Here is a 12,096-nt window from a genome sequence, read left to right as displayed (position 1 = left end):
TTTACTACTTCACCTTCAGGTCTTTGGAGAAGTTTGCGTGATGAGCTCCGGCATTTCTCTTCTTGGAAGTTTTTTTATATTGAATGACTTTCTGCAGTTCATTCTTCAGGACTGAAGCAACAGACACACACACCTTGGTTACCATCTATCATATTTGACCACTGAAGCAAATAGCTGCTTTAAATCAGATGCTGTCTCCCGTGTGATCCTGTGAAGTGCTGTATTTGTGCTTGTGGCAACTGTTTCTAAGTCCTCATATAGACAATATATTGGATGGAGCCTATATACTCCCTCGACAATGAGATCACGGCGTTTCAACAAAGTATACTGAAGCTGCAATTACAGAAAGATCTCGTAAATGTTATTATTACATTGCTGTTACCTCCTCACAAATAACTTGCGTTGGCATAAAAAAGATGAGTCAGTATTACAGTGATCTCAGCAAATTTCTTCTTTGAACACAGTAGTAAAATGTCATCTACTCACCATCTACTTCTGCAGTCAGGCCTTTGATGGAAGCTATCCAAAAGAAAGAAGAAGAAAAAACAGTGACACAGACAGAAAATCTACACGTTTCACTTAACTTTAATTGAAAAGTACACTTTTTTCAGCTTTGATCAAATCTTGTTTAGCAAATACCTCCCGGGACAGTTTCAAATTCTGCCAGCTCCTGGGTAAAAGTGGCCAAGCACGGTTCATGCAACATGATCTGTTCCACAAGGGCATGCAGCAAGGTGAACTTTCTGTCTCTCCCACGGAGCTGGGAGAGCTGAGGATGGAGAAAACACACAATGAAAAAAGGGCACAGCCTGCGTAAACCTGTAGTCCCCTGCCACACAGCACAAGGACATATAACATAAAGGAAAGACGATATAGCCTACAGGTGCACTGCATAAAAATGCGGCTTCTTTACCGAAGGCCAAACAAAGAATGGGATGTCAGTGCATAGATTCTGTTTACATCTATGGGGAGATTTTTTTTTTTTCACATTGCTGTTGAGTTGTGTTCACATTGCCAACAAAAGTTTACCTTGGACTTTTCATTAACAATAACTTTGCTAATACCTTTTGGTGCGAGTGCTGATGCAAGTGAAAACTATTATTGTCAAAGGTTTGGACACACTTTCTCATTCAAGAGAGTGAGAAAGTGAGAAAGGAGAAACCTTTAACTGGTACTGAATTTATAGCTGAATTCCAATCCGTTATTTTTGATCTATTTTTATTATTACTGTCGGTTAGTAGTAGCAATAGTAGTTGTAGAAATATTAGTAGCAGCAGCAAACAGTGGTAGCGTTAACCAATTGCTTTCATAATGTTACTGTATATTTAAATAAAATTGTAATGACGACTGATGAAAATGCAAGCCTTGTTTCACTCGATGATGCTATATAATTGAAATGCAAGAGGGACCTCTCTAATCCTGTCGTAGGCACTCATAGTCTTTTTCTAGGTTATGTTGTTTACCAATTTAAGGCCCAAGCCTGCCTCCAAGGAGTACATATACAAGACATGAACCAAGTATTGATGCTCACTAGTGAAAAAACAAGAACCAAAAAAGATCTGAGATAACCTCGATGCATTTTTCTTGTGAGCAGTCAGCCATTAATTTGATGAGAGTCTGTCTCAAGCAGCAACAGTTTACTCTTCTCAATTAGACTTGGAAACACCTCTGAGGAAACACGAGGCCCCGGCTTCATTAAATGGAGCAGAGGACATTTTATGTCTGTGCCAGGAGCACTGCCCTTAAACCTTCCCAGTAGCGAGACATACACACAAAAGAGTGGTTCAAATTAAATTCAGAGGAATGCAGAAGACACTCTGATATCAGTAAAAAAAAAAAAAAAAACCCTGACAACAGCAAAAACCATCCAATAACTACAGAACCTTAGAGTAATTGTTAAAATTTTGGATGATTCATGTGCTTTCTTGCCAGGATGGTAAGATCGATACCAGGTGTCTTTCCAGGAAATATACGTCTATAGCCAGCAGCCAGTTAGCTTAGCTTAGCATGAAGAATGAAAAGAGAGGAAAATAGCTAGCCTGGCTACATCTGAAAGTAATAAAATTCACCATCACCTCTATAGCTTGCTAACGAGCATGTTTTAATCTTGTTTTAATTAAGCGTGAAAACACATGGTTTTACTGGGGTTGTGTGCAGGACTATTTCTTGGCTGGGCCATGGATGTATTACCAGAACTGGATATGTAAACCAGAACTTGAATGTAAACTGCTCACCTGATACACGAGCCAAAAATTTTTTGTAGCTTTCAGGTTTGCCTCCGGGTTCGGCCCACTAAATATGCACAGATTTTTACTTTTCTATGCTCAAGGAAAGTTTTGCATATATAAAGTCTTCATGCATTAAAAATTCATAATACAAAGAGTAATAATTGACCTTATTTGCAGTTCGAGGTGTCCTGTCAACAGTTTTACAGATGTCTCTTTTATAATGGTGGTCAATGGGGAAAATGCTTTTTGGGCCACAGGGCAGTGGTCCAAAAAGAGCGCAAGTGGAAAAACTGGCAGCAAGACTGAGCAGCGGCTCTGTATCCAGTTCTCTTAATACATCCATGGAGTCCTGTCGTCAATGTGAGGTTGCCAGGCAACCAGGAAGTTACTGCTCCCAGCCAAAGAATAGTTGTAGTTTTCACACTTTGAAGAAGTTCTAACTTTTTAATTGGTGAGCTTTAAAGGGGACATATCATGCTTTGTGGGATTTTTTGTTATTTTTATGCTGTTACAATGTTGGATGTCTATGTATAACATGGTCAAAGTTCCAAAACTTGAGGTGAACATATGTAAAAATGCTCCCTTCAAGTCAAAAGCCAGGGCTTCAGCCTACTCTTAATGCTTCATTTGCAAAGTTACCTCTACTGCCTCCTCATAATGAAATCAGATTGTTCTTGCAAGCCCACAAACGGCCATCTGTTCTGTAGCCTTTGTTGCTAAGGTTGTTACATGGGTTGTTCACGTTGTCCATTCGCATATTTTGGATCAGATTCAGGGTCAAACATGTACATTTTGAGTAAAGAACAAGAAAAAGAAGTGAAATCCTCCTTCAAAGTCTGCTGAGGGGCAGCTTCCTGCAGCTAACCAATCAGAACAGAGTGGGCTCATCAGGAGGTGGGCCTTAAAGAGACAGGAGCTAAAATGGCCTGTTCAGACAGAGGCTGAGCTGAGGGGCTACATAAAGATCCAGTATAAGATAAATAAGGAGTTTTTTGAACTGATTTACAGATAAAAAACTAATTTATCTTATACTGGCCCTTTCTGAAGCTCCGCAGTTCAAAGAGCCATACCAGTACAGCCCCAGAATATAAATATAGATCTGGAAATGTGCATGATACATCCCTTTAAAGGTGCTGGTAGGCAAATTTGGTTACCTTTGGACAGAGCAAAGCGTGATTCCAGATATGATAGTGGTATCAATCTTCTCATTTAAGTCTTGGCAAGAAACGAATAAGCGTATTCCCCACTGCAGTTAATGATAGTTAACTTCAGAGATTCAACTAGTGGCCACACTAGTGCAAAGTTTCATTTCTCCTGTGAATCAGAGAATCAGAATGTCCGTGTCAAAGACCGGAGTACACCTCGTTGACCGCAACAGGAAGGACAAAATTGAAAAAAGATGCAGAGGTGCCATGTTGTGTATATCAATGAGTAGTCTTATTAGCCTAGTGCCACAACTCAATCAAACGTCAAGGCAACAGTGGTGGAGTCATACTTTAGTTAAGGAGGAGAGGCGGAATCCCTTGGCCTTTTCCTTTCCAGCGTTCTCGTTGAGGTAATTGCCAATGGCGAGGAGGTACTCCAGCACGGAAACAAATGACCTGCAGTTGTACAGCTCCTTGCACATTCTGATCTTCTGGTTAATCAGCTGGAAGACAAACACAGGAGCACAGAGCAAAGTCGTTTTGTTTTGTAATCCAACCGCAATCCGACTCTTACATTCATTTCTCCACACAAGACCTTTGTGAGATTTAAGTAATAAGGCTAAAGTTTGTTTGGGGGTTCTATGTGCTGGCAAAGTGTAGACAAAAATAACTCCAGGCTTTAGTATTTTACATTAAAAAAGATAAACAGCCATCTCATAACACCTCAGTTGACCTCATAAAATGAATAATCAGGGCCTTGTTGTTTGGCAAGAATATTATTTGGTATGCAATTGTGTCAAGTACAACTATCCCTCTAGAATATCACACAATTTCCCTGTTTAACCAGCACTGAGCAGATCCTGTTGAATATGGATAGAAATTATACTAAAAAACAGGGAAAAAGATTACAGTGGGACTTCAGGTTTTGCCAATGGTGTGTTGGAGGAAAAAGGGAGTTGATGATATGGGAATCATAGTCCTTGACAAAGACTAAGCTTTTCCAAATAAGGTCCATGCCAGCCAGCAACAGCACTCCCACCATATGCTCCTGTTTTAAGAATAACTTCCCAGCACCTACCAGTGGGACAGTCTCAATTACACAGAAGAGAAAGCAGATATACAAACTGGCTTTGCACAGGACCATCTGTACCATCGTTGCAAAAATACTGACATTTCTATAAAACATACAGTACCAGTCAAAAGTTTGGACACACTTCCTCATTCAAGGGAATGAGGAAGTGTGTCCAAACTTTTGACTGGTACTGTAATTGAAACAGCCCATGATGTCATTTAACCTGCTTTTAGAGGTTTGGTATTATTACAAAAAGGCAAACTGTATAATTGCAGAACTTTTTTTTTTTTTTTTTTTGCATGAGGTTATATGCCACTCATGACTTTAATAACACAATGAAATAAAAGATTCAAAATTCTACCGTGTTCTACTTGTGTCCCTGTGTTAATTGTGCAGTTCAGCTGGCTTTTTTAAAATTATTTTTATATCAAAGTGCCTCTTGTCTGGCTTCCTGTGAAACATTTTTGATGACTCATGTTGAACTCAGGGTCGTGTACATGAAGCTTTGGCGAAAATTCAAGAGGGAATATCTCTTCCTTCGTGCTCCGTCTTTATTCCACTATGCGTGAACGTCTGCCATTTCCTGCTGTTGTGTTCCTCTCTGTCATTCCACTTTCCCATGCTGTCAAAATCCTTTTATTTTCTTTTGATGTTTTTATATTTATAGGTTGTGATCATGTGCTTTTTGTTTTTTTTATCCTGTGTTACACTGTTGCACAACCAATTTCCCCTTGAGTACAAATAAAGTAAAAGTAATTCATTCACAGTTCTGACATCACCACCTGACCAATTATCTTTCTGCTCATCTTCCTCAAGCTGATCAGTCCCTATGCCACTCTTTTAAATATTGCTGCAAGTCTTTTAGACCTGCTATTGTGCTTCCCACTCCCTCCCCATCACCACAATGACCTCCATGATATCCAGGGACTCTTCTAAAGGTTTCCATCAACCACCATCACCAGAGTCTCAACTGCAGGGGGATCCTGTCCTATCTCCTATCTTCAAATAAGTGTACCCTTTATGAAAATGCTTAACATCGATGGAGTGTAAACACCAAAAAATCTCTCTGTAGCTAACATCAATAAATATTGTTGTACACTTCCAATTGATCTCTCCTTCTTGAAATAAATGTATCCAATCAAATGTGATTTGGGGCAACTAGCTAACCCTTGCTAGCAGAGCAATATCATAACACAATTTCAGTAGGCAAAATCTTTGTTTACCTTTCCTACATAGCTTGTTTGTGCTCTGATATATTAATTTCCCCTGCATCACTCTGTATTTGCATCCACATCCACTTTTAAGCAATCCAATCAAATCTGAGGGACTTGATTTAAACCCCTCTCCTAGTTATGCTATACAATATTACATTTACAGATGCTAAAGTTGCTCTAACTTATGTTTCACTGTAGCTTTAATTGTACAAAAGAGGCGCCGTTAACGAAACTGCTGAAATTCCTACATTCGGTTTTAACATCCAGTACATCACAGCTTCAAGAGATGCCTCCCCGGCCAGAGCTCTCTCTTGTCTACTGCATCACTGACTTTGGATATCTGTTTCTTTGACTCTGTTATTTATATTTGGAAATGGCTGCTCACAGAGCACATCAAACAGTTTAAAGAAGGAGTCGGGTCCACAATGCAAAGTAAAACCTGTCATCTTGGCAGTGAAACTTAGCACTAGCAGACACTCCATAGGCGAGAAACATTCCCCCCGGTGGTGACTTCTCCATTTTCTCTCCTCAAGTTTTGTCTGTCAGGTGGCGAGTAAATCCTCCTTAATGTTCAGGCCTTAAGAAATCTGTTGTGTTGGAGAATTAATACTCTGTAGCAGAGAAGACCCTAAACTCTCCATATTTGAACACATTTTATTGTGAGACAGTGGTACACTACACTGTGGACTGTGATTAGATTAGGATCCCTGAACCCAAATATCTCATTTCGATTGAAAAATTAATTTTTTAATAAATGAAAGATGACAACGCGGTAGAAATAATAACAACATTTGAAAGAAAATAAATTGAAACTTAATGAAATTGCTAATCTTTCTTGTCGAGTCATGTAGCAAGCACAAAATATGTTTGTCCCTGTGTTTTAGACAAAGAAAAATTACTGTCGCAGTCGATGGATTACGGTGCCATCATTCTTATCCATTGTTTCTCTTCATTCTCAGACAGTCAGCAGACAAGAGATTAAGACTGAAGCACTGATGCTGAAAGAAACAGAAGCTTGAGAGAATCATATAAAAAAAATAAATAAAAAAACGAGGAGCTGAGAGGTATTCTTGTCTGACTGTAATATCTTCACACCCTGCAGTCCCCAATGCCAGTAAACAACTATCCTCTATCAGAGTGTTAACAATTAGACTAATGATGGCCATGAAACGTCCCGTACTGCACAAACCTTTGACTGTGTGAAAGGGTTAAGAAAGACGCTAAAAGAACCTAAAATAATTCATATTTCACATATTTTTCAAGTTGTTCGTCTTTGAAGAGAGTCCAGAAGTTTGTTGAATGATGTTAAATTAATGTATTTTGACCCAGCTCTCTTCTGATAAAGGTAAAAACTTTGTATGCTTTACACCACCTACAGAAAGATGGAACTTGATTTGATTAAGATACATCTTTTCCTCTCTGTTAAATGAAAAGAGGTGTCTTAAGTGCCTCTCATGCCTTTCTGTTTTCGAGACTCTTAACCATCCAGCAAATAGAATAGTAACTACTTCAGCCACCACTTTAGGCATAAAACTCAAACTGGAGGGGAAAAGCTTTCATGTATTAAATGACGGTTTGTCCCCATCATCGTGTGCTGTGGAGGTTGTGCTTTTCCCTTTTCCAGCTTGTGGGAATGGGACAGTCTGTGTAAAGCAATAAAAAATATGTGTTCTGAGTTTTTCACACCACAGAAAAAAGTGATACTAACCACCCAGCCAAATTTGAATGATTAAAAAAATCTCAAAGTATATAAAATAAGCATGTTTTCTCTGCTCTGAAACGCTGAGGGTTCAGCTGTCTGCCCCAAGTGAACAGCCTCTGAGCCTCTGAACTTAACAACGCTCACACTGAACTCCCTTATAAAAATATACAATTTAAAATAGGCCTTGTTTGTAAGTGTAAGACAAGTAACATGGATGATATTTCAAAAATAAAGTAACGCTAGGAGCCACTGTTTAATTCGGGACATATTTTGTAGGTAAATGTGGACTTACTTCAGTAAAAATGTAACTTAAATGACTAGTTATCGAGCGATGGTGCACGGACAATGCCGTTATCGAGAGGCACTGCTCTGCTAAACTAGAATATCTCATAGCTAAGTGTAGACCTTTCTAGTTTACATCTACTGTTGTGAGTGCAGCGTACATCTGGATGCTAATGCTAAGCTAGCAGTAAAAGAATTGCAGGCTGCCATTAGCAAACAACAGACTACACACCCAGCTGATGCCAAGGTGCTCTGGCTCTTATATAGTGTTAGGGAAGGGGTCATTCTAGTATGACTCCATTACATCATCGAACCAGCGTTTCAGGCATGCCCAAAAAATTCTGAACACAGAAATGGTGAAAAACAGTTTAACGGTCCACATTCCAGTACTATATAGTTCACAATCTTTTCACGTTTTCAGCAACTCTTTTTTAACATGTATAATGTGTTTAAAAAGAAATCCCTGATTATCCTTTACACAGATTTTAAAAGAGCTCGACATCTGATTCGACCTTTGATTTGACTCCATTAGGTGATGGGAGAAAAAACTCACAGGCTGCAGGTCGTTCATGCCGATCGGTAGTTCTCTCAGAGTCAGCAGTAGGTCAAGTTGTGTGCTCAGGTAGGTGATGTTGCACATCTGTGGCAGGGAAAAGATAATCACAATAAGCTGCTGTATGTGTGTAAAGAAGAGAGTGCAATTATCACATCACTGCACAACCCATTTCCATGTGATTATTCAGAATTATCTAAAAAGCAGTGCGGCTAAAAGATGCTGCAGGGAGATACAGTCGTTGGAGGGCTGCAGCTTGTCCACAGACACTCAAGTTCTGTGGCGTGAAGAGCCCAAATTACTTCAGGCGAAAGTAGAGCCCTGCGGGCCTGTCGACAGGCTGATTTAACAGAGAAACGGAAGGCTTGACACCTTGAAACAATTGGCTGAGCTGCCTAGTCGACCTTTGAGTCGGTGCTAACCTCTAATAAATCACTCCATGTTGTCAGACCGTCTCGCTCAGGTAGCTTCTCCCAAAAGCCAAAGGGCACTTGCTCTGACGGATGGTTAAGGAAAGATATTAGGATTAGTGTTAGAAATCTAGATCATGTAAACATTTGGCTCTTTGTAAAAAAAAAAAAAAAAGGTCCGGAATGTGTCATTCCTCATCCTCTCGAGCACCGTGCTCCTCTTCTTGTCACATTTTCTGACACATTTTAAATTTCTAATGGGAGATTAACAGATCTCACTGATTTCATGCCAAGGTAACACTGTTATAATATAATTCCTCCTGGGCTAAAATTGCATTCACACATTAGTCACCAAGTCTGAAGTAATCACATCTTCAGATATTTTGCTGACTTTTTCACAGATTTATAATAATGAAACTTGCATGTTCACCAAATATGAGATATATAAAAAAGGTATTTCTGTTTTGGCACAAGCACAGGATTTATTAAAGGATAAATTCGTATTTTTTTTATGTCTGTCATAAAACAAAACTCACATGCCTGTATGTCATTGAAAGAGTTATTGGTCATGGTTATAATTCCTCCTCTCCATCCATACTGGCTGTGAGGTGACCCCTTACTGATACTATTCCAATCTAAGTGACAGGGGACAAAATCCACAGTCCTCTTCCTGTGCAAAAATGCATTTCAAAATTTATCCAAAGCAAATATGAGTCTTCAGCTATCTTAATCAGTCAAACCTAATGGGTATCTTCCTGTCAGTCTTTTTGGGGTTAATTAACTCATTACCATGTTACCTGCAGCTGAAATCTGAAATACCGCCCAGGGAGACAGAAATAAGGAATTCTGTAATGAAAAGCCTGCAACTTTGGAACTTCAGCTGAATTTTTGCCTTGGACTAGAGCTCAGCAATATGGCCTAAAAATCAAATCTCAACTTGACTGCTACTAACGAGCGTTAATCACTCTGCAGGTAGAGACAACAGGTACAATGTAGAATCTGGAAACTGTTCTGTCGTCTCCCAACTCTCATAACCAGAGATGATACCTCATCAACTAACACAAACCGATTAATTTTCTGTCTGTCCCTCCAGTAGATGCGACTGTTAAATTCACTACGAGCCAGACACAGCGAGCCACCTGGAGTCATGGCAGTCCTGTAAACTGTGGCAGGTGAGCATATAGTGTAACTAATCACATCACGGTTTACAGGATTCAAAACCGCTAATGTAGCCAGCCATCATCTATGTTACTTTTTGACTAAAAATAACCTTTTTGTGAATATTGTAATAACCCGATTTTACAATTTAGACATTTCACACCTTGTGAAAAGACAAAAAATCCAGTTAATCAAATTATTTAGAGATATTTCCCAACTCTAATTTGGACTCTGGATTTTGTTCCCCTCATCTTTTCCAGTGAAATTACATTGGGAAGGAATTTCTTCACAGCGAGTATGGAGAGGAGGAATGATTAAAGCCACTCATAACTCTTTAAATGTACATATGGGCAATAAATCAAAAAAGTATTCCAGCACACCTGGATGCCCTGCATCAGCTGGAACCCAGGAGAGCGGTACTGCTGTGCAAAGGGTATCTTCAGTTTTTTGAGTACATATGGACAAGTTGTATTAAAATTAACTGAATTGAGACCTGAAAAACCTTATCCTTTAAGTTAACAGTGAATGCATGACAGGCATCTACTGTGAATTCTTTATCTTTATCTTTTCTTGTCTTTTGTTTACCTTATATCTTTATAGTTTATCCTTATTGTTACTGTGTGTAATTACTTTTGCCTGCAGTGTTGTCCTAAGCCTCATCTCAAGCATTTCATTGTATAGACGACATGTTATTTTGTACAAATGAGAAATAAAGTTGAACTTAAACTTGATGATGTTAGAACATATAAGATCTCAAATACAAAACTAGAAGGCGCTCTATGTCTTGCAGCACATTAGATTACGATACCTGCAAAGCACAATTTTGATCTGATTCATCTTCAGGTAAAGGTCAGCGTTTCAACATTATCATATTGATTTCTTTCTTTAATGGTATAAAATGTGTAGTCAGATATCACTCTTGTGTCCTGCAGATACTGCTATGACTGTTAATAGACAGAAAATAAGACTATTTTGCAGCTGCACCACACAGATTGTTAATATGAATGTAGGTTGAATATCCTGCACATCACGTGGAGGACAGATTTGATTCCAAGTAATAATGATGCTCAAAAATTGTGAAATTGTAATGATTCATAAAAGAAAATGTGTCAGTCCTTTCATTTACTTTAATAATTTAATGGGTTTTAAGAGGGAAATGTGTGGAATGACTGAAAATTGCAGAACATTAGATTTTGAGGGGGGAAAAAAACCCTCAAAGCAGTGAGCAGTCACCTCTAATCTCAAGTTTCGATTGATGGCATTTCAGTTCCTATTAAGTGTGATATTTGAATACCTGCTTTAGTTGGCAGCACTAAAGATGACTGATAATGTTGTCTATTTAGTGGAGTTCACACTGACTGCTTACAGCTCACCGCACACAGCATGTGCCTCAAGAAGTACATGAGCCTCAATAAAGCCCTCAAATATTCCCGAAAGGCACCGTGGGCTGATCCTGCTGTTCATCAGTTACCCCTCCCGCAGCCTTTAGCCAACCACACACAGGTCACACGACTACAAGGCATGCTGGAAGGTGATAACCAGATGAATGGTAAGAGGTTGTCACCTACACACCCACAGAGTGTGAATGAGGAGGCAAAGTGAAAGAAGATTCAACAAGCCCTCCTAAAGAAAGTGCTACATGAGCCGGAGCTGCATTATTCCGCTCGGGTCACGGAGTCAAGGCTGGATTACAGAAACAGCACGTGGAAATAGCATCTGCCCAAAAGTCCCAGAATTACTCCATATCATTTGGGTTTATATCGTTTGAATAATCTCAAATTTGGTAAAATTTTGCACCACTGAAGTCTAATAAACTGTGTCAGGTCCTCTAACTCGTGACCACGGTGTTGAAGAGAGACCATGTGTCAAATCTAGTTTTAAGACCTGAATTGTTTAGGTTTATATTGTGCTCATTTGTTGTGAAGTTGTGTTTTATCAAAGTGCAAAGAGAAGTCTGAGGGCAAGACATAGACTGTATATAAAGATGGACGTATCGAGGTGTGACATCAAAGGTGGAGCCGGTTTAAAAGCACCAGAGTTGCAGTTTATGGTCAGCGCCATCTTTTTTTGTTTGGAACCTTCCATATAAAGAGTGCAAGGGGTCGTCTTTTACGCTCTGGAAACACGCCCTGCTACCTCGCACCAAAGCAGACGCTACCGTACTGGGAACATCAGTGGCATTGTACTTTAAGGTACTCCACAGCTGTGGTAGTCGACATTTGGGGAAAGGTAGTATTATTTCATTATAGGAGTCCTGTAAGGCTGCAATCAACATTTATTCTCATTATCAATAGGTCTGACAATTATATCTTTAATAATCAATTGATTGTTC

The 12,096-nt window shown here is 39.3% G+C and overlaps 1 protein-coding gene across 3 annotated transcripts in view; it reads right to left on the bottom strand.

Annotated features, from left to right (window-relative positions):
* Positions 1-12,096, bottom strand: part of LOC137184994 (uncharacterized) — a 45,103-nt gene that overhangs the window by 11,041 nt on the left and 21,966 nt on the right. For all 3 annotated transcript variants that reach the window (XM_067593176.1, XM_067593178.1, XM_067593177.1), the window contains 5 exons: positions 8,197-8,283; positions 3,724-3,876; positions 640-769; positions 487-519; positions 14-111 (listed from right to left, as the gene is read on the bottom strand). In XM_067593176.1, coding sequence (XP_067449277.1) covers positions 14-111; positions 487-519; positions 640-769; positions 3,724-3,876; positions 8,197-8,283 — 501 coding nt within the window. The remainder of the gene's footprint in view (positions 1-13; positions 112-486; positions 520-639; positions 770-3,723; positions 3,877-8,196; positions 8,284-12,096) is intronic.

This window comes from Thunnus thynnus, chromosome 6, assembly GCF_963924715.1.
Source record: "Thunnus thynnus chromosome 6, fThuThy2.1, whole genome shotgun sequence".
NCBI classification, from domain to species: domain Eukaryota; kingdom Metazoa; phylum Chordata; class Actinopteri; order Scombriformes; family Scombridae; genus Thunnus; species Thunnus thynnus.
The sequence above is the reverse complement of the archived record's forward strand: the minus strand, read 5'-3'. Positions and strand labels throughout refer to the sequence as shown.